General features: G+C 45.1%; 1 protein-coding gene across 2 annotated transcripts in view; it reads left to right on the forward strand.

Annotated features, from left to right (window-relative positions):
* The window catches only part of SPRED3 (sprouty related EVH1 domain containing 3), a 27,979-nt gene extending 9,135 nt beyond the window's left edge, over nucleotides 1-18,844 (forward strand). Inside the window, exons 2-6 of one of the 2 annotated variants that reach the window (XM_087939276.1) lie at nucleotides 13,334-13,505; nucleotides 14,231-14,399; nucleotides 15,323-15,405; nucleotides 16,236-16,397; nucleotides 16,642-18,844. In XM_087939276.1, coding sequence (XP_087795402.1) covers nucleotides 13,338-13,505; nucleotides 14,231-14,399; nucleotides 15,323-15,405; nucleotides 16,236-16,397; nucleotides 16,642-17,355 — 1,296 coding nt within the window. In that variant the 5' untranslated portion in view covers nucleotides 13,334-13,337 and the 3' untranslated portion in view covers nucleotides 17,356-18,844. Of the gene's footprint in view, nucleotides 1-12,737; nucleotides 13,506-14,230; nucleotides 14,400-15,322; nucleotides 15,406-16,235; nucleotides 16,398-16,641 lie in introns of those variants that run through there. The other variant, XM_087939274.1, reaches the window with a different exon arrangement.
* The last annotated feature ends 3,756 nt before the right edge of the window (nucleotides 18,845-22,600 follow it).

Genomic DNA, 22,600 nt, shown 5'->3' on the forward strand with positions numbered 1-22,600 from the left:
TAAAATCTTGGCAAAGAAAACCTTTTTTGCACTAGGAAATGTGTGGTTTGCTTTAGTTTGGGGTGCCTTTTGGTGAAATGGAGAGGAAAAAAAGGGGTTGTGTTTCAGGGAGCCTTCTCTTAAAAACTATGAAAAAAGAAAAAGAAAGAAAAAAAGAGTGAGAGATCATTTTTTCTTCTTTCCCCTCCTTTTCTTTCTCTGACCACCCAAACGAGGAATACGTGTCTTCACTTTGCTTCTTGATCTTATAATACATAATGTCGTTTTCCATGGCAACGCGTTGTGATGTCACCTGTATGTTGAAAATACTGTGAGATAGATAGATATATATAGATATGGATAATATTGGGGATTGATATTTCTGGGGGGTGTTTCCCCCTCCCTGGTTCTTTGGAGGAACCCAGCATTTCTGTTCGAATTATTTTTTTTTGAGGATGGCCCAAGTACCTCCGTTCTTATCCCGGCACTGCTGCAAATTTTGGGGGGGCGCACTTGGGGGTTCGTCCCTTTCGTCCAGCAATGTCGATCCGGGTTGGTTTGGGGTTTTTTTTTTTCTTCCTCTCCTCCTCTCGTAGTCTTTTTTTTCCCCTTTGCGCCAGGAAAACATGAAATATGATCAAAAGGCTCAAAGGCAAGAAATGAGGTGAGGAGGTATCACCTCTTCTCCTTCCTCATTTCGGCTTCACCTTTTCCCAAATTTGGGGGTTATTTTTTTTTCTTTTTCTTTTCAAAGGTTGTTTTTGGAGTTCCTTTAAAGATGGCTTGTCTTCAGCCTGGGATTGTGATGAAATTGTTTCTGTAAGCCCCTTCCTTCCTTCCTTCCTTCCTTCCTTCCTTCCTTCCTTCCTTCCTTCCTTCCTTCCTTCTTTCCTTCTTTCTTTCTTTCCTTTCTTTCTAGGAGGTTTGTTTTTCAGGAGACAACAATGCTGTCTTTTTTCCAAGCCTGTGAGCTGATCCTAAAAGCCTTTTTGTAGCCAAGTCCTTGCCTTGGCTATGAAAAACCAGGTTTGGTAGTTAAGAGTTGAGCTCGGTCAGAGTCAAGATCTGCGCAGGTGCTCAAGGCTTTGAATTAATTTTGGGAAGAGACCAAAGACGAATGGCAGCCCCTCACAGTCTCATAAGCCTTGGGACATCTTGGCCAAAACTTCGTAAGCCTCCAAGAAATTCACGCCATTCTTCTCTTGCATTGGAGAAAATCGACGCCAGCTTAAATGGTACCACACCGATACCCCGCATCTGTTTTGTAACGACAACTCAGCCTTAACTCGTCCTTTCGGGGCTGCAGTGCTCAGTCATTATTTGGTTTAGGGAAATCATTAAAAAAAATATTGGAAAAAAAATTCCCCCCCCCAAAATTCCTGTTTTTGTTTTTTTGTTTTGAAGTAAATTTTTCACCTGAAGGGCTTAGTAAAGGCGTGGATAGGTGAAAGCATCCTTCTTTTTCCTCTTCTTCCCTCCCCAAGGCGGAAAACCTCTTCGGAGAAAAGCTGCAGTGGGACGTGCGGGCCTTCGCCCACCCACCCACCCCCAAAAATCAGGAAAACATTTCAAAAGAAAACATGGATTGAATTCCGGAAGTAGATGAACCTCATTGCATAAGTGGATGGCGATGATTTCATTTCGGCTGATCTGTGAAATGGGCATAGCAGCTTTTTCCAGCATGACGCCCTGCCAATAATGTTCCAAATTTTTCCAAATAATTTTCCAATATGACGCCCTGCTCAAATGAGTTTAGCAATATTTGGAATGTGTTCCTGTGGTCCAGTGGAAAGTGTCATCTCAAAGAGGCAGGGTTATCCTTTCAATTTTAAAACGTCCCTTTTCCTTCCTTCCTTCCTTCCTTCCTTCCTTCCTTCCTTCCTTCCTTCCTCTTTTTATACATAATTTTTGAGTCAGCCCAGCATTGAAAAGAATACATAAATGATCCTTTTAATTTTAAAAGATCCCTTCCTTTTTTCCTTTCCTTTCCTTTCCTTTCCTTTCCTTTCCTTTCCTTTCCTTTCCTTTCCTTTCCTTTCCTTTCCTTTCCTTTCCTTCCCTTCCCTTTCAAGAGTGCATAGACGTTCTTGCATTTTTAAATTTTTAGAAAAAATGCTCAGGCAAATCTCAGGAACAAAGCAGATGGTTTTCCACCAATGTTCCAGATCTTCCCATCGTCCCCATCCCGAATGACTACTGGCTGGCTGGGTCACTACCTAGTACATTGCTTCTCAATGCTTGGCTGACTGGGGAATTCTGGAGTTGACAACCACGTCTCTTCAAATTGCAAGCGTTGAGACACGCTGATGTTCTAGCATATTTGGAGGCCCCTTCCTTGAATAAAAGCAAGCTGAGGGATAGAATAGATCATCCATACGGGGCGGGGATGGACGGACGGACAAAAATGCTTTAAAAAAATAATCCATGCCACAATTAGCCACCATTTTGGCCTCGCCATCATGAAAGCGATGAAAAAATCAACCTATGTGACTTGATCGTCCTACACCCACCTTCTGAACTTCCCACACCTTCAGCATCTTTTAATCTCTGCAGTTGATTGTCTCCAAGATCGAAGTCTGTATCCAGGCTGATTGCCCGAGAAGGTCTCCAATCTTGATAGATGGGAAACGGATGTCAAACCTCTTCACCCGTTTGAATTCCTACTTCTGGGACTTCCATTCCCTGGTGCTTAAAAGATCTTGTGGCTGAAGACTCAAGGACAATTTCGTGAAGTCCTAGACATTCTCTGTGCTTGATGGTTTTCTTGCAGACGTTTCTTTATCCAGCTAGGTAACATCATCCGTGCTGGAAAGGAGTGGAGTTTGCAGAATGAAGGAAAAGAGGAGGAGACTGTGGGGTTTTCTTGCAGATGTTTCACGACCCAACTAGGTAACATCATCAGTTCTAGGTGGGAGCAGGGTTCGCTCTCTGTTTATAAACCACACACCCTACAGGCACTGATGAAGTTACCTAGTTGGGTAAAGAAACACCTGCAAAAATATCCCTCACCACTCTCAGGGATCACAATCCTCCTCCTCCCTTTTTCCTTCTTCGTTCTGGAAGCCCCACTTCCCTTCTGACACTGATGATGTTACCCAGTTGGGTCATGAAACGTCTGCAAGAAAACCACCAAGCTCAGAGAGCGACAAGATACCCCACGGTTTGAGCTACAAATATTATCTTGTATCGGCAAGGAAGGCTTCCAAAGTTGGAGCGTCCAAAGAGCGCCAGATGCCCTCATAAGTCACGGGTGGGAAATGGACGCGTATGGAGAAGCAACCATGAACTTTTAAAAGGTCCATCTCGAAAACTCGGGAGAGGGAATGGACTGCAAAGGGGTTTGTGTGTCAATTTCACCCCTCGTTTGATGGGGTGGTTTGGAAGAAGCACCAAGGGGAAATATAATAAAAAAAGAGAAAGTATACGATTTTGCATATACCTACAGCAGCGAGGATCGCATTTGCACAATGCTGGGAAAAAGGATAAGCGTACGGTCAGAAGGTCTAGGAATCCAAAAGATTATAGATTGCACGGAAATGGACAAACTCCCCTTAGAGTTAAAAGGTAAAGAAGAGTCGGAGTATTACGGGAAAATTGGTATGAATGGATGGACAGTAGGAATAAGAATTGTAGAGATAAGAAAAAGATATAGAAATGTATATAAATAACGAGAAATGAATGGAAATACGTATTTGTGACAAAGATGCTTCAGTACTGTTAAAAATGATTGAGGTGAGTAAAGAGAAAATAGTACAATTAAAACATTATATTGAAAAAGAAATGGAAGAAGCAGCAAGGGAAAATGGGGGCGGGCAAGCCTCTTGGAGACCCTGGATTTTCCACCTCAGACCCCACAGGCCGGTGGCGTTGACGTTTGGCTTTCTTCTGTTTGGCGAAAAGGGATGTGAGGCTCAGGCTTTCCACAGCCTCCGGTTGTCCCGGGGTGTTTTGTGGCTCCAGCAAAGCGTGGCAGAAAAGCGGGCTTTCCAACGAACAGCTTGGCAAGGGCCCCAACCAGGAGATTCTTAGGACGGCCGTAACTCAGGTTTATGGATTGCAGGACGGTCCTTTTGACTTGTGAGACTGTACGTCCTTTCCAACATTTTAGGTGGCTGTTTGGTAGCGGGAAGGTGAAGTTTGACTGGGGGGGGGTTAGAGGAAAGGGCCTGGGGTCCACAGAGAGGGATGGATGGAGGTGATTATGGGGTGAACACATTAACCGTTGTCGGCAAAAGGTGGGACTGTGGAGGTTTCACTTCGTGGCATGTGTGTATAACAGGGAGGGCTGCAATTACCACTGCAATTTTGAGCCCAACGTTTCTTGTGTCTAAGTGAAATGCATTGTTGAGGTTATTTGGCCGCATGTTACACGGCCTTTCCTTGTCGCCGTTGTTAAGTTGAATCCCTGCGGTCGGTAAGCGAATCTGGCTTTTCCCCCTTCCGAAGGTCGCAAAAGGGGATCACGTGAAGCCAGGATCCACTGCAACGGTCATAAATAGGAGTCCGTGGCCAAGCATCTGAATTTTGATCACGTCGTGAAATGGTGGGGAGGCTGCAATGGTCGTAAGTGTGGGGAAACGGCCATAAGTCACTTTTTTTGGTGTCACTTCGGTCACGGAGTAAAACATTGTAAGTCGAGGACTACGTGTGTGTGTGTGTGTGTGTGTGTGTGTGTGTGTGTGTGTGATTCTCACCTCAACATAATCTATCTTTTGCATGGGGGGCCCTTCCCACTCACGCAGCACCCTCCCCCCTTGAAGGCGTCAAAGCGGCTGTCAATCATTTATTTACGCTAATTATTTGTCAAATTTATTGGCCACCCTTCTTATCACAGGGCAAGAAACTCGGGGTTTTGTTTTGTTTTTTAGCAGAAAGGAGTGTCATATTTTTTTCCCCAAGAGCCTGTCTCAAAGAGATCTCAAAGCTCTAGAACCTTGTTTAAGAAATAAAAACCAGCAAGGAATAATACCCACTCACACAGACAAGCATCCCTCCAACATCCGGGAGCCCGAGATGCTCAGAATTTAGCCCAGCATGCTGAGTTTTGCTTCAAGAGGCCGTGAATCGGGGTTTCCTGAACCAAAGTTGAATGCCTGGCCCTTTCCTGGTGCAAGTTTGATGCAGTAGCCAACGAGTAGTTAGTTACCTGTGGTTGGTTGGTTTGTTTTACATTTTTGCCATTCGTTTGCATTTTTGTGTCTGTGTGTGTTGTTTTTTCCTCGGTGTGTGAGGTGTGCATTGTGGCCTGTGGGCGTGCGTCCCTTCCCCCTTTGTGCGATTAATCTGTTTGCCATAAACGCAGGGTTGTGTCTCTTTTTTCCTTCCCCCAACGAACTCAAGGCTGTTACATTCATTCCCGCTTAGTGCCCTGTTTGCTGGCGTGTGCTTTTGTGTGTCTGTGTGCGGGTATCGTGCCACTTAGTTCTCAGAACGCACCCTCCTTGTTACATGGGCTGGTTGGAAGCCGAGGGGGGGGGGAAATTGAGGCGGGTGGGGGGACGGGACGGAGTAATTGCCATCGGCCGTCCTGGGCAAGAAAATTAAAATGGCTTAATAAGGTTTTAATGAGCAAAACTCATAAGCTGGAGAAAGGAGGCTGGAAGCACAAAGCATGCATGGAAATGGAATTGGACGTGTTGATGTCCTTACCACAGACTGCCGTGAAAATATTTAAAATCTTAGCAAAAGGGAAAGGAGATAGGAAATAAGAATATTGTTAAAGTAATCTAAAGATTTCACTACGGATTTTATTATTTGGGGTATGAACAGTTCGATGCGGGATAAAAAAACGATGTATGATCAGCTAAAACTAAATTTGATTTAATACTCGGAGAAGTCCTTCCTTCCTTCCTTCCTTTCTTCCTCTTTCTTTCTTTCTTTCTTTCTTTCTTTCTTTCTTTCTTTCTTTCTTTCTTTCTTTCTTTCTTTCTTTCTTTCTTTCTTTCTTTCTTTCTTTCTTTCTTTCTTTCTTTCTCTTTGGATTTTCCTTACTTTTCCATTCCGGCATGTTGCCTTAATAAGGAATTATATTTTTTAAAAAAAAATACATATCATGGATAAGATTGCACAAATGGGAGCTTTTGAAATTATATTTCTTCAGTGGATTTCTTTTGTCGTTTTGTGTTTTTACTCCAAACTTGGGGTAACGTGAGTCTATATTTGATTGAAATAGAAACGATTAATTAATAGATAGCTGATCACTGACAGATTTGTTGAGGGTGTTCATTTCCTGTTTATTTCCTAAATAAGAATACTGATAAAACGATTCGGGGTTACTGAGGAGAGAGGGAAACTGTTCGGCTTGTGGACCCCTGTAAGAAATAAATTGTAGAATTTTTGATGGATGCTGAAACGTTTTCCCAAATACTGCAGGATGCGTCAAAATCCAGCTCAGCCATTATATACCATAAATTTGTTGACCTGTAACCGATTCATGTTTGCTGTCCCAGCCTTTATAAACGTAGGCCCTTCCAGATGTTTGGGCTTCAACTTCCAGAATTCCAGGATGAGGATTCAGAAGGCAAACAACTGGGAAGATTGGGGAAATTGGTATGGATGTATTCTACCTTTCAAAGCAGGCCTTAGCGATGGGTAATTTCCATCTGTTTTATCACACCTTTAGGAGTGGGGAAAAGAAAAAAAGAAAAACAGGTCAGATCTGTTTTAAATTTCCTATTTTCAATTTAAATTTCCTAGGGAAGAAAATTCCGTTTTAAATTTCCTGTTTTAAACTTAAATTCTCTATTTAAAAAAAAAAAAAGGCCTGGATTGAGTTACTCCTCTTAACCTAGACGGTAAAATTAGATGTTTGCTTGCCGAACAAGATGGCGGCCATCTTTAGCTGCTGTTCTGGTGATGCCTTTTGGTAAATCGATGGCGAGTTCAGAAAGCCTCAGCCAACTTTGCTTTTTAATGGACAAGGACCTCAAGGATCTTAAGATGGTCAGAGTGTTTCTGTAACGGAGGCTTAAAAATGAAGGGGAGATGCCGCCTGGAATTAAGGAGAAACTTTCCGGCACTGAAGACAATTAACTGGTGGAATGGCTTCCCTTCGGAAATTGTGGGTGCTTCAACGCTGGAGGTTTTTAAGAAGAGACTGGACAACCCATGGTCTGAAATGGTGTAGGTTGGACTAAACCAAACTCCTGCTCGAGGTCCTTTCCGGCTTTATTCAGATTAATTGATCAGCCAAAAGGACGGTGCTGTTGCTGTTGATTTTTATGGTCGCTCTGCCGAGAGAAACGCTGATGGAGGCACCTTCTCCGGGGTTGGGTGGTGAGCAGTGGTGAGATTCAAATAATTGAACAACCGGTTCTCTGCCCTAATATTTTCATCCAACAACCAGTTCACCAAAACTGCTCGTACCAAACTGGTGCGAACTGGCCGAATCCCACCACTGATAGTGGAGAGGTGATGTCGATCGGCAAAACTGATGCAAAGGTGGAGAATGGCACGGGTTTGTTTGCATTTTTGCAAGGTGGGGCGGGGAGAGAAATGCTCTTTCTGGAGCAGGAGAGGTGTGGATCCTAACCAGATGGATGTTTGATGCTCAATATTTATTTGATAAACTTGTACGATGCCTGCAGTATGAGCAGTGGTGGGATTCAGGTGGTTCGCACCAGTTTGGGAGAACCGGTTGTTAAACTTTCTGAGCAGTTTGGTGAACTGGTTGTCGGAAGAAATCATTAGGGCAGAGAACCTTGTTGTTAAGTTATTTGAATCCCACCACTGAGTACGAGGTAGCTCTGAGCTGGTGGCCTGGGAAAGGAATTTTCTTGTGGGCAGAGAGCCAGGAATTTAGATGATGAGCCAGAGGGGTCCATAGTGAAATGATGCATTAGCTCGGACCTTCTTTTGCTGATAGAAGTTGGCGGTTTGTATCCTTTGAATAACAGAATGACAGATTTGAAGGGACCTCGGAGGTCTTCTAGTCCAACCCTGCTTGAGGACAAATGGCTGTCAAGGAATTTCTCCTTATTTCAAGGTTGGTTCTCCCCTTGTTAAGTTTCCAATCCGATACTTCTTCTCCTGCCTTCAGGTGTTACGGAGAATAGATTGACCCCTTCCCCCTTCTTTGTGACAGCCCTTCAAATATAGATAGTCCTTGACTTACGACCACAATCGAGCCCAAAATTTATGTTGCTAAGGGAGTTTTGCCCCATGTGACGACTTTTCTTGCCACTGTTGTTAAGTGAATCGTTGCGGTTGTTAAGCGAGTAACAAGGTTGTTAAATGAGTGTGGCTTCCCCATTGATTTTGCTTGTCAGAGGGTCGCAGTACCGTTTGAATGTTCACTAAATGAACTGTTGTAAGTCGAGGACTACCGGGTATTGGAAGATGCAATTGGGTTACCCTAGTCTTTCTCTTCTTTAGCCTACACATTCCCAGTTCCTGCAACTGTTTATCATGCAGTTTAGCCTCCAGTCCCGTAAACAAGGAAGCTTCGAATAAATTAAGCCATAAGGCCTTTGAGTTGCCGGTTGGGGGATTCTGGGACTTGAAGTCCAACCCACACAGAAGGTCTCAGTTAGGTCCTCTGCTTCTACACAGCTGTCTGGTGAATTCTTTCCACCAGCTCAAACATCCTTTTGCCTTCCTTTCCTGATTCTACCTTCCATTTCAGGCAGATTAACCATTAACTTGGAGAACAAGACCGTTGAAAAGCATCTGTTTGCTGAAGGATGAGATTACGAGGAGGCCCAGCAGCTGAAGCTACTCTGCAAATGGTGGAAAAAATAGAGAAAGAAAAGCTGGAGAGAAAGAAGAGGGGAAACCATGGGTCTCGACCCCCTTCAAGAGGGGTGGACTTCAAGTCCCAGAATTCCCCAGCCGACATGTTGAAGTCCAGACATCTTAAAGCAAGGATCTTCCAACTTGGCAAATTTAAGACTTGTGGACTTCAACTCCCAGGATTCCTGAGCTAACATGACCAGAGGAGGAATTCTGGGAGTGGAAGTGCACAAGTCTTAAAGCTGCCAAGTTTGAAGGCCCCTGTCTTAAAGGATGCTGGCCGGAGAATTCCGGAGATAAGAAAGGCCAGCCATATTTGGCCAATGAGTTAAAGTTAAGGCTTGAATTTGAGTTTCGGGGTAAATCTCTTTGTTTTCATTTCTTTTTCTTTTTTAATTATAGGCAATCTTTTGTTCAGCACTTTTATGAAGTCTACAGAACAACAGCCCTTGGAGGGAGGCCAGTCTGCGAAAGTATAATTAGGCCAAAGTCCTACAGAGCAGAGGTCGCCAACCTTTTGGACCTCAGGGACCACCAAACTCATTATTTTAAATCCCACGGACAAGAGACCCTGGGAAAATCCCCACAAAAAGTCTGCAGGAAAATTCCCCACCCCGTTTTCCTACCGATCAATCATTCTTTATTTGGGATCACAGGATACCATCTCCAGTTCCGTTCTCAGGGGGAGAGAGAGAGAGAGACTTTTGGCTTCATGCAAGGAAAGCAGCAGAAGCCACAGAAGTCTTTCTTTCTCTCCCCCAAACTCCGCCAGAAATGAGTCTTTGTGAGACTTGTCATGCCACCACAGCCTCTTGGAGCAGGAGGCCTTGCAGGGTCCCAAAGACTCATTTCTGGCAGAGTTTGGGGGAGAGAAAGAAAGACTTCCGCTGCTTTCCTTGCGTGCAGCCAAAAGCAGAAGAAGAAAGAAGCGGAAAGAAGCAGCCCGGTGGCCAGGCCAGGCGTGTGGGGCGCATGGGGCAAGTTCCCCCCTCCTCCCTTTCTCCCCTACCCTCTAGTGTTGTTCACAATGCAAGGTATGCAAGACTTGTGTTCCCCTGGGCCATGTGGTCGGCACAGCCTTGTGTTTCCACACAGTCTGGATTAATTGCTTTGGGAGTGACATTTCTCTGAGGACCACCAAAATTTTCTCATGGACCACCAGTGATCCCCAGCCCACTGGTTGGCGACCACTGCTACAGAGGACTACAATCTTGAGTCCTCCCACAGCTAGTTCAACAGTCAACCTCCCAGAAGCTCCCACCTTCAAGGCTTGATTCTCTGGTTATTCTTGTATCACTAGACACTACACCTGAAACTCAAGAAATGTTGCATTCACCTGTTCTGTACAAGCAAATAAGTTGTGTATTGACTTAACATAGTTTTTCTCAATTGTGGCCACTTTAAGATGGGTGGACTTCAGTTCCCAGAATTCCTCAGCCAGCCATGATGGCTGGGGAATTCTGGGAGTTGAAGTCCTCACATTTTCAAACAGCCAAAGTTGGGAGACAAGTGATTTGATCATCTTCTATGGCAGCTTGGAGGATGTCAGTAGGTGAATCATTCTTCTGTTGTTGTTTTTCAATTTGTCAGGTGAAAAGTTGAATTTGTGAATCTCTTCCATAAATCCCCATTTTCCTATTGAAATTATCTTTGATGACGTAGAGCGGTGTGTTCTCATCCAGGCTGAGGAATTCTGGGAGTTGAAGTCCATACTTCTTCAAGTGGCCATGGCTTAACCTGATAGCCTTGTTCGCACCCATTAACACAATAACTATTTTCCATAAAGATGAATCCTCAAGTACCCATCCTTATTTCGGCTTGTTCTGCTGCGTTTCGCAAAACCATCCTTTTGAGTGAAGGTGAATTTTGTAGGATCAGAGATGTCAGCATAATAATGCTACGTTCAGCCGGTTGCTTGAGAAGACACTTTTGATATGTTTTGCTTATATTCTTGTTTAATTTCCACTGCTCGAAAGGCAGGTTTCTCCAGAGCTTCTAACCAGATTCGGGATTTCAGTCTTTCGGAGTGTGTTTATAATTTTTGTGTCTTTTATTTCTGTAGATAATTTTATAATATGCTGATAATTTTATGATATGATGTCACCATAGTATAAAAAAAGATGTTGAGACCCTGGAAAGAGTGTAGGAAAAAAGGCAACAAAGAGGATTAGGAGCCTGGAGGCTAAAATGTATGAAGAATGGTTGCAGGAATTGGGTCTCTTGAGTTTAATGAAAAGAAAGACGAGGGGCAGGGGTGGGCTGTTGGGGGCTCGGGAGAGCCCCTAGCTAAGATTTTGCAGAGCTCGGAGAGTCCCCAATAACTTCAGAAAGACAAGCAGCAAGGGAAAGCTCTTAATAGGCTTAATTGAACTTCTGGGCATTCAGCCAAGAGCATTTCACACCTAGTAAAAGTGTGGCAAGCTAGATAAACAATCCACTCAGCGCTTGCCAGGGAGAGCCATTGAGAAAATTAGATAACATAGCCACTAGCCTCCAAGGGGATTAATTTCCAAATAATAAGAATCACGTAACTCACCAGAAACTCCACGAAGACTCCAAGATCCCTCTCACAGTCTCTGCTATTAAGCCTGGTTTCCCACAGTCTTTTATTTAAGTATTAAATTAAATGCACAAAATAATAAACAACTTTTTGGTATATTATCTTTTTTCTAGGTTATTAGGGCAAAGAAGCGACGTTGAGTTGGCCACACCCACCCAGTCACATGACCACCCAGCCAGTCATTAGGGCAGAGAGGACTTTGTTAAAAAATTTGAAGCCGACCCCTGACTAGGGGTGACGTGATGGCAGTCTTCCAATATTTGAGGGGCTGCCACAAAGAAGTGGGAGTCAAATCCAAAGCCCCCGAGGGCAGGACAAGAAGCAACAGATGGAAACTAATCAAGGAGAGAACCAACCTTACAACCAAGGAGAAAGTTCCTGACAGTGAGGACAATTAACCAGTGGAACTGCTTGCCACCAGAAGTTGTGAATGCTCCAACACTGGAAGGTTTTTAAGAAGAGATCTGGGCAGCCGTTTGTCTGAAATGGTATAGGATTTCCTGTTTGAACAGGGGGCTGGACTAGAAGACCCCCAGGGTCCCTTCCAACTCCGATATTTTTTTTTTTATTGTTGACTTTATGTAAAATAAATTAATTTAAAAACTCCGCCTGGGGAGCTTCGATGCAAAAGATGGGGTGTAGGTAAACTGCCTTATCTTTGCAGGTAAAATCAACTCCATCCCCATGTGAATATGAGTGGGGAAAATATCTGAACTCCCTTTTCCTATTCTTTGTGTGGGTGGCTTAATAAGTAATGAGAATATTTAATGTCCACGTGGGACCTGTTTTTCTTCTGAAGTCTGCTTTGCATATCATGATCTGTTCTCACATGGAGAGGAGGTGGCTTCCAGGTGAAGGAGGCAGATTCATGGTGGGCCTTAAGCAAGTAGGGCTTTAAGCTTTAGGCCACCTGGCCTTTCTCCATGTGAAGAGATGATGATACCCAGAGCAGCTTTTAGAAAGCAAAGCAAGTGCATTTAATATACTATCTAGTTACCACTAAGTGGAACTTTATTCCACGTGAACCTCATAGAACCTTGAACTAGAAGTATAACAAAATAACCGAGTTGGGAAGGGATCGTGTAAGTCTTCTAGTCCCATCCCCTGTTCAAGCAGTGTTAGGAGTGATAGTCACCTAACAGTTGGGTTGGAAATATATAAACCAGGGTAGTAATTTAATACTGTATCTTTAAGAGAATGCTGTAATTGTGATTGGCTGAGGTTCCTCCAACGGCCATAAGATGGAGCCAGAAACTTGGTTTCTTTCTTCTTGCATTTCCTGTTTTGCCTGATCGTCGTTCTGCTTGGATTGTTGTGAGTCTTGCAACTGTTAGCAAACTCCGTTTACTGAACTTTGTTTATGATACTTGACTTCGTTTTTGGATTATTCCTGGGCTGATACTAACTGCTTTAACCATGTATGATTTGGACTGTTTTGGGGACTTTGTTTACCCGTTTACCAGAAGTAAAACCTACATTTTACTATTCAGTGTATCCGTATACTGGTTGTGTGTTATTCAACATCACTCTCACTACGTTTTCCTGAGTGCACTCATTCTCCTAACGGGAAATACCTCAACAAGCAGTAAACTATATACCATTTCAGGCAAATAGTTGTCCAATCTCGTCTTAAAAACCTCCAGTGCTGGAGCATCCACAACTTCTGGAGATCCTTGAGGTTGTTGGCCCAAAGAGAAGAGAAACCCATTCAATCTCTCACAACCTCACGACTTTTGGTGACCCTTCAAAAGCTAACTTATGAGAAGAAGGGACCATTTTAGAAGTTGGTGGTCCAGGACCCTTCTCGCTGAGTTCAGGGACTTGATCCTACAAGCAAACTTGAGTTTCTGTAGGTGGGAAACCATGTCTAGATCAGCCTTCTCCATTCATAAAAGCCACAATGCCATCTTCCCCAGTTAACACAGCCTTTGGATAGGTTGGCTGCTGAAGAAGAGATGGAGCTGTAAGCTTGGTAGACATCACCTGGGGAAAGCAATGGCCTAAGCTGGTTTGAGGGGTGGCATTGCTTTGCTCTGATCCTTCCTCTCTGCTGTTTCCTTCCAGTTACATGGTTCGGGTGCGGGCTGTGGTAATGACCCGAGACGACTCAAGCGGCGGTTGGGTGCCCATGGGTGGTGGTGGCCTGAGCCATGTATCCATCTGTAAAGTCCGGCACCCTGATGAAGGGCAGCGCCGTCAGTACCTGATAAATGGAGAGCGCCTCCGGGACCAGACGGTGAGACGGATAGCATGGGGAGATGGTTGCAAACCAAAGAGATTAAGAGTACATTAGAAGACCCTTCCTCTCCTTCCATGGCAGGAGATGATAGACCGTAGGGGATGTTACTGTCAACTCATAAAATATTTATCTGGTCTTTTTAAGTTGCCAACAGAAAGGGAGGGGGGAGCAGTGTAGCAGCTTGCAAAACCGAAACTGCATTCCATAAATGTTTACAAAAATAGTAACTAGGTGACTGAAGTTTCTGCCATGCAAATATCTAACCAGAGAGCATGATTGATGACTCTTGGCTATGGATGTGTCCCATTGGAGAATATGAATTATGATACACCCAGGGGGTGGGGGAAAACTGGGTCAAGGGTGACAATGAATTATGTGTCTCAGAGTCGGCTACACCCAGGCAGCGCTGAGCATGTTAACTCCCAATAAATCTTCTTTAAGCTTTGAAAATCCAGCTAGAGACTCGTGATTTAAATGGGGGTAACTGTTGGAATCCTGACAGTTATCTTTAAACCAGTAAGACTGCAACAATCCTTAGTTCAGGATGTTAATTTTTGCTCAGGTGACTTCCCCGTCAGCCCCAGCCTTAATCTTAGGGACAAAAGTCAGCCTTTCTCCACATTTAGGTCAATGGGATTTGGGGTGGGGGGAAGGTATCATCCAATCGTTCTTCCCATCATCCACTCTTCCTCCTCGTCCTCGTCCTCTTCCCTGTCCTGCAGACCATCTTGGAGTGTACCTTGAAAAGGGACCTGGTCTACAACAAGGTGAACCCCATTTTCCACCACTGGAAAGTCGGAGATAACAAGTTTGGCCTCACTTTTCAGAGCCCTGCAGATGCAGTGACTTTTGAGAAGGGCGTGCAAGCCGCTCTGAAGGAGATCACAGAAGGTGAGGGGACCGTTGGGGAAAACTGGGATGAGGTTTGAGGGTTGGGTGGGGATGTGTGCTACCAGGCCATGCATCTTAATCATTGTAACCACGGCAACTTCCTGTAAGCCCGTTAACAGTGGGAAAATTTTGGTTTCAAAGTTGACAGCATTCATCAACTTCTAGGTGTTGTTTTCTGAGTTCCATCAATTCCTGAAATAGGAGTAATGTAAAGAAGTTGTAGGGTCACAGTGATTACTACAGAGAGTTATTGAAATGCTGAGTAACAGCACTGTCTTCCACCAGGTTTTGCCTTATTCAAAATGAACACAGAAAACACTGGAGAATTTCTTGAAGTAACTTAAACAAATTTAGGAGTTCATTCTGGAATTATTATTATATTATGCTTTATCGCACAGTCAGCCAGATGTTCAGACTGGATTTGGCATATTTTTCCATTTATGAAGCCCTTCTGAAAGACCCGGGATAGGCAGATGTGGATGTTTGATGGCATTAGAGGTGTCATCCCAGGATGTATTATGTTCTGAGTAAAGCTGCCTTTTGCAATTGACCAATGGTGAATTTGTCAATGCCGATGGTGTTCAAGTGGGACTCCAGTTCCCTTGGGATTGCACCCTAGGCACCTATCGCTACTGATATTATTATTATTATTATTATTACTATTTGAAATGTATAAAAGCAGGCAGCTCCCATAGATTCACAGCAGCATGCCAATCTAAATCCAAAACGCACCACAAAAAACTAATAATTACAAACCAAACCAAACCAGAGGCTCTTCTCCTAAATTTTCTCATAAGCTGGCCAAGCCCTGTCTTCATCTTTGCATATTTCATTCAGAATAAAGGCCTATCGTATTTTTTTTTAAAAAAAGGGCTTTGGTATAATTTTGTGTATATATTTAGATGTTTACTTTCATCTTCCAGGTTCTTTTTCACCTTGCTCCAGTGCCACCGGCTCCTCTTCTTCCTCTGAGGATGAAACAGCTGGTCAGGATGAAGCCCTTACCGTGAGTCTGTTTTCTGCTTTGAATTGGATGTTTTCTGATTTATTGTAAAGCTATTTTTCTCATGCTTTGTTAGCCAGGGAAGACTTCAGTTGAAAAACATCTTTTTTTTAAAAAAAGCAAATTTTTGTCCTTAGGATGGCCAGAGTAAGGCTCAAATCATTCTTCAGTGTCTGGTAATACAGGTAGTCCTCAACTTATTTAGCAATCATTCGAAGTTATAAGGGCACTGGAAAAAAATGACCCGCCACTGATCCTCGTCGTCAGGGAATTGCAGGTGTCCAAATGGGGTCAGAGACGCCGACACAAACTTAATAAAGAAATATATTTTACATCGATATATACAGCAAACTAAATAATCTGGCAAATGGGATAATCATGAGGTAAATCACACAGCAAACAAGGGCCCACAGAAGAAAAAGGCGGGAAAAAAAGGAACCTCCCCCTTTATATCCACAGCAACCAATCACAGCACAGATTGCCTCACACAGGAGTCAGCCCTCTTCAACCAATCAACCAGAACTGTGTGTTCTGGCTCATTGCACAACCCCACTGCTCCTGCTGCTAAATTTAAATACATTATCACTCATATATAACGGTACTTACAACCATTGTACTACCACCACCCTGGTCACGTGATCACAATTCAGGCACTTGACAACCAAATTTGCCTTTACAACCAGTTGAGGTATCTTGTGGTCGAGGGCTACCTGTAAAAGTTGGTTCCTCGCTTGGTCTCAAGTCTACCTTGTGCTAGGGGCAATTGAAAAGCCATGGGGACCCGCTCTGGGACTCAGCCTAACCTCTGCATTGTGGCTTCTCTCTCTCTCTAGGTGCGCACAGATAGCGAGTCTTCCTCAAATAGCCAGAAGGAGATGCTCCCCAAACCCATCACCATTGTGACCAGCGAGTCCTCTTCCACCTGCTTCATTCGCACCCCCATTTCGGAAGAGTTCCCCTTCAGTTCAACACAAGGGGCAAGCTCAGCTGGACCGGTGCGCAGTCACAATAATCTCCCCTCCCCTCTCCTCTCCTTTCTTTCTCTTTCTCCTCCTTCTCCTCTTTCTTCCCCTCTCTCTTCTCCTCCTTCTCCTCTTTCCTCCTTTTTCCTCTCCCCTCCCCTCTTTTTCCTCCTCCTCCTCCTCCTCCTCCTCCTCCTCCTCCTCCTCCTCCTCCTCCTCCTCCCCCCTCCAGTTCCCAGGGCTTGACTTCCATCCTTTTCTTCTCCAACGCCCACAGGTGCAAGCCGAGCCCTTGCAGCAGCTGACTCTCCCAGATGAGGAGGAGCTGGAGAGCATCACCCCTTGTCCCTGGGTCACCAAAGGCTACGAGGACTACCGGCGGGCCGTGGTTCAGAAGCACCAGCCAGACCCCGAGAAGATTGACCTATGCGTACACTTTGAGAAGGGCGGCCGGGGCAGCCGATCTCCCCGGGAGAAGGAGTACAGCTTTCCCCCTGGGGCCGAAGGGCGGCTCAAGGACCCCAAGGCTTCGCCCTCCTGCCGGATCCATGGGGCCTCCTCCCCCACGAAACATAAGCCAATGAAGGAGCAACAGCAGTCTCCGCAGCCGCCCCCTGGAGCCATCATGGGCGTGGAAGAGGACACGGTGCCCTCGCGGTGCGTTTACTGCCGGGATGTCTTTAACAATGAAGAAAACGGGCGGGGACAGTGCCAGGATGCGCCGGACCCCATCGGCCACTGTGTCTACCAGTTCACTTGTATGTGGTGCGCCGAGAGCATGCTCTACCACTGCATGTCAGACTCGGAAGGGGAGTACTCGGACCCTTGTTCCTGCGACACTGGCCACCCACACTTCTGCATCCGCTGGCTGGCTCTGGCCACCCTCTCCTTGGTGGTCCCGTGCATGTGCTGCTACCTACCCCTTCACGCCTGCTACTCCTGCGGTGAGCGCTGCGGTTGTTGCGGCGGCAAGCACAAAGCCGTCCGGTGAAACTGAGCAATTCCCAGGCGCACCGTTTGGGTTTTCTTTGCCACCAAGGCCACGACGGGCGTAAGCCAGGCAGCTTTCCTCCGACACGGAGGCTTGCTGGGGTTCCAGTCCTTCCCCAGGCTGGCTCTCCCCCCTCCCACACTCCCTTTCACCCCTTTGGGGAAAAGGACCCCTGGTGAAGATGGTTGGCAGCACTCCTGGGAGACCTCACGGGACGATTTTCTGTCCCAAAATTGGGACTTTCTTTATTGCAGCGGAAAGGGAAAGCAAGACGCGCAGGTGACCCTTTTTCTTGTAAGCTCTGTGGTCAGATGTTGTAATGGGTCTGCGCTAGGCACGTAATTTTCCCCCTCCCTGCGATGTTCTCTCTAGGGGTGGTTTTTTTGGGGAGGGTTTATTTTAAGGAAAGGGAGGATAAACTCGGGAAAACAAAACGAGAGGACTACGCCGTAACTTCGACCAAAGTTTACTATGAACTCCAAAAGCATCCCACGTTTTACCGATGTTGGTAACATCCATCAGCTCCGCCCATCCTTTCTGTATATGTTTGGATGAATCCAAGGCAGGCTTGGGCAACCTCCACCGAGCTGGACCTCCCCGACCAGCCAAGTATTTTGGCAAAGCAATCAGGCAGGTAAAGCGTTCGTTGGCTCCCCGCTTCCCTGTGACACACCTAATGTCTTCTTAAGACAGGTGTAATAGCCTGTAAGACGTGGGCTCAGCAGGGGTGACGAGAAGATGTCTCTCTCTTTTTTTTTGGATCTCATTCTGTTCTCCTTTACTTTTCCCCGACCCATCGCAGTCCGGAATTTTTAAGTCCTGGGTACCGGTAGTCCTTGACTTATGACCCCAATTGTGCTCAACATTTCAATTGCAAAACGAGACACTTGTTAAGTGAGCCTTGCCCTATTTTATGACCTCTTTTGCCAGATAAGCGAATCATTTACACTTCTTCCCAACAATAAGATTGTTAAGTGAATCTGGCTTCTCCATTGCTTGTCCGAAGGTCGCAAAAAAAAAAAAAGGGAAATCAAATGACCCCGGGATGGTGCAACCGTCATAAATCTGGTTCAGTTGCCAAGCGCCTAAAATTTGATCGCGTGAACGTGGAGGCGCTGTGACATCGTAAGTGTGAAAAACAGCCCGAAGTCGCTTATTTCAGGGCCATTGTAACTTTGGCCACTCAACAAATCGTTGTGAGTCGAGGACTACCTGTATTTTTATTATTATTATTTTTTTTGCATGATATTTGATGATGTGTTGAATACTTGTCTCTGTCTTCAAAGGCTCTTTCCACGAGTGAACAAGGACCCTTTGCTGGTAGGGTGAGGGTCGGGAAGACCAGAAGGATGAGGTTGTCCTTAAGTCAGTTGTCCTGAACCTTCCCAGCCTGGTGGGGCATCAATCTCTCTCAGTGGTGGGATTCAAACATTTTTACTACTACTGGTTCTGTGGGCGTGGCTTAGTAGGCGTGGTACGGCTTGGTGGACATGGCAGGGGAAGGATATACTGCAAAATCCCCCTTCCCTCCCCACTCCACTGACCTGCTTTCCAGCTCCGTTCTCCTGTGCAGGGCCACCAAAGGAGACCCAGCCAATCAGCTGAGACTCGGGAGGCGGAGAATAGATGGGGTTAGTGGGGCCAGACAGAGGCTGGGTTTGCTGGTTCTCCGAGCTATTCAAAATTTCCGCTACCGGTTCTCCAGAACTGGTCTGAAACGGTTGAATACCACCTCTGGTCTCCCTCTCCTTTTCTTTCACCATTCCAGCTGGGCCTGCTGGAAATTGTAGTCCAAAGACACAGGTGGTTAAAAAAAAAATCATATTGAAACCATCCTGTTTGCTCGGCCTTCTAGTTTTCTGCTCAGGCTGTGTTTAGTTTGGAAGGTTGGTGCCCACCGGAGAAGGATGTGTGCGTGTTGCGGATTGGCGTCAATTCGCCTGCCCTGAAGACGGGATAGAAACCCCCACGATTATCTTTGCATGTCTAGCGGTTACCCGGGACTCCCAATTTTTGCCATCGGCCTGCTCTTTCTGAGATTTCACCACCACCCCTCCCCCCAGTTGCCGTTGCTGGTAGCCCTCGACTTATAACCGTATCAGAGAGAGGAATTTCCATTCGTAAAATCGGTACGGTTGTAATGTGAGTCATTGTGACCGGACCGCAATTGTTAGGTGACTTTACTTGTTGGAAGGTTGCAAATTGTGATCGCATGACCGCAAGAGTGGTGCAGTAGTTGTAATTTCAGGGAACAGGTCGTAAGTCACTTTTTTCTCCCTGAGGTCAACTAGCTTCGAACTGTGGTTAAATGATTGTAAATCGCGAACTACCTGTACTATTAACTCTTAGCATCCCAGACTTACTACGGAAGTCTCTCGGGCGCTTCCAGGCTAAAAATCAAACACGGCCATTAAAAACGTATTGAAACAGGGAGAGGCCCCTCTTTCTCCTGGCTGTTTTTCCCTCGTGTCAGGGCTCCCAACAAATCCACTCTCATTCAAATCGTAAGTCTCTAACCGCATCTCTCAGAGTTAAAAAAAAAATTGATTTATTAGGAGTGGCCATGTTGGCTTTAGCTGGGTGCAGCCGACACTAAAATACATCATTCCTTTCCCCCCTTGACCCTGCTCTTCCCCCCCCACCCCCTGGATGTATATTCTCCAATGGGACACCTCCATAGCCAAGAGTCCTCCATCATGTTCTCCGGTAATATTCTTGTGCGCCGACAACTTTGAGCTGCCAAGGTGATTATCTGAGGCACTTAAAGAATGCGCTGCTTTTCCCTCGCTCCCTTTCCGATGGCAACTCAAAGGCCAAAGGAGTATTTTTTAGTTGACACCTCGTCCATTTAATCCCGGGGCGGATACGGGGGGACGACTGCATTACTATGGTTACAACAGGCGCCACAATTTCTGCAGCTCGCCAAGCTGCTCCTTAAATGAATTGTGTCTGATTTTATGACCCTTTTTTTGTCATAGTTGAATCCCTGCAGTTGTTAAGTGAATGATGCAGTCGTTAAGTAAGTATCGTTCCCCCTGCCCGCCCCCGCCCCCCACCTCCAATGATTTTGCTCGGAAAGTCTCATCATCAGAAATATATGTTGGTTGCCAAGTGCTCAAATGTCGATCATGTGACTGTGAGGACGCTGAACAGTTGTAAGTGCGAGGACTGGGTTGTAAGTCATCTTTTTCAGTGCCGTTGTCCCGTTGAACAGTCGCTTGACAAATGGTTCTAAGTCGAGGCCTGCCTGTATACGATAACCTGGTTGAGCGGCGGGGGGGGTTGGACTAGAAGTCCTCCAGTGACCCCCCCCCTTCCAACTCTGTTAGTCTCTTAATCTTCCTTTCTCTCTATGCTTTACCAGTTAGAATGGGCCACAACCTTTTTCTGCCCGTGTCCAGGTGGCACATCAACGCACAACAGGCAATCCCTGACGCGAACGCACAAAATATTTTAACCAGGTTATATTTTTCTTAAACGTTTCAAGGAAGATGTGGAAGTGGGTAAACTTCGGTGCATAAAAAGATGTGTCGAGATGCGGCTTGGCTTACCTGGAAAAATAAGATCTGGTTTGCAGGCAACAGATCTTAGGTCTTCAGGTGGGCAGAGACAATATTTTCCTAAATCTTAAAAAAGAGACCTCTTCCTTGTTTGTCAACAATATTCAGGTCCAGCCACCAGTGGAATTAGAGCACTTAAAAATCCTGAAAGTTCAATTTTTCAGAAATCCTCATTTAGCTCCATTTAGGTTTACTGTTTCCTGCTTAGCAGTTCTCAACCCTTTTCCTCCCTTGCCTCCAAAGCAAAAAACCGATTTTTTTTTCTTTCATAACCCCAAGCTTCCAAACTGTAAGAATTATGCAAAATAATCTGATAGGCAGACGGTACAGTTTGCATAATACATTTAAAGCAGATGTGCTGATTTCCTCTAGCAAAGGGCCGGATGGAAGGAGTGGTTTAAAAAAAAAAGAATAAAATAAAATAGCCCAGGCTGTGTTTTAAAATCTGAGCATCAGGGTTTTTTTGTGTGTGAGTTTTCGACATCTAGAAGTGTTAAAATTGTAGGCTGGTTAAGAGCTAGCCGAGGGGGGTGGTATCCAACCTTGGATACTTTAAGACTTGTGGATTTCAACTCCCAGAATTTCCTAGCCAAGCGTGCAAGGCTGAGAAACTCTGGGAGTTGAAGTCCACAAGTCTTAAAAAACGGCCAAGGTCCTTGATCTAGAGGATTGGCTCGTTCCTCAATGTGGTCATTTTTAAAGTCTGGTGGAAAATGTTTTGAGTTGGTAGTTTTTAACTAAAATGTAAAAAGGGCCATTTTTATTCTTAAATGTTTTAGTTTTCTGCCTTGCCGTTTCTGCTCAGAACCCAGCGGAAGATGCATGATGGGTTAAGGAACTGGGGCTGCCTGTGAGAACGCATGAAATCTTTTAAGCAAAGAAGAGCACATTAAAAGCAGATTTCCTTTTCCTGTTTTGCCCATCCCATCCCAAGCAACAGCAAAATATGGGTAGTCTTTTGATGACCACAGTTGAGTCCAGAAGGTCTGTTGCTAAGCTAGGCAGTTGTTCGAAGTGAGTTTTGCAACTCTCCTCGCCGCCGTTCTTAAGTGAATCACCGCAGTGACTTTGCTTGTCAGAAGGCTGCAAAAAGAGACACTGCCACCGTCGTTAAGTCCATGCCAGTTGCCAAGTGTTTGAATTTTGATCGTGTGACCACAGCGATGCTCATAAGTCGCTTTTGACGGTACCGTTGTAACTTCAGACACTAAATGATGTATGTTTAAGTCAAGGACTTAGCTCTAGACTGGCTTAGGGAGTCTCCAGAATTTTTATGACTTGTATTTGTGGGATACGTCGAGCTTGAAGGATGACAAAGAGAACACAACAGGGGTGGGGTGCATTTCCTCATTTAGGTCAAAACCTATTATGGGATAATAAGATGCATATCCCAGTTTGGGGGAAAGAAACATCTTTAGGACGACTTAAGATGACACCTGCATCCTGCCCTTAATATATACAATTCTATGTTTTTTTGTGATTTTTTTGTGATTTGCCTGAAAGCCAAGCCCGGATCAACATGGTTTGCTTCTGAGATTTTGTACGGCTTGTTTCAAAAGGCTTCTCCTTTGCTGCCTGCAAAAAATATCAGAAAAATAGGTGACTTGGAAGCCCCAATTATTATTATTTTTTTTTTGAACCCAAATGCAAAAAAAAAAACCACGGGCGCCGCGACGAATTTCGGG

Source organism: Pseudonaja textilis, chromosome 10, assembly GCF_049901715.1.
Source record: "Pseudonaja textilis isolate UNSWEBS1 chromosome 10, rPseTex1.2, whole genome shotgun sequence".
NCBI lineage: Eukaryota > Metazoa > Chordata > Lepidosauria > Squamata > Elapidae > Pseudonaja > Pseudonaja textilis.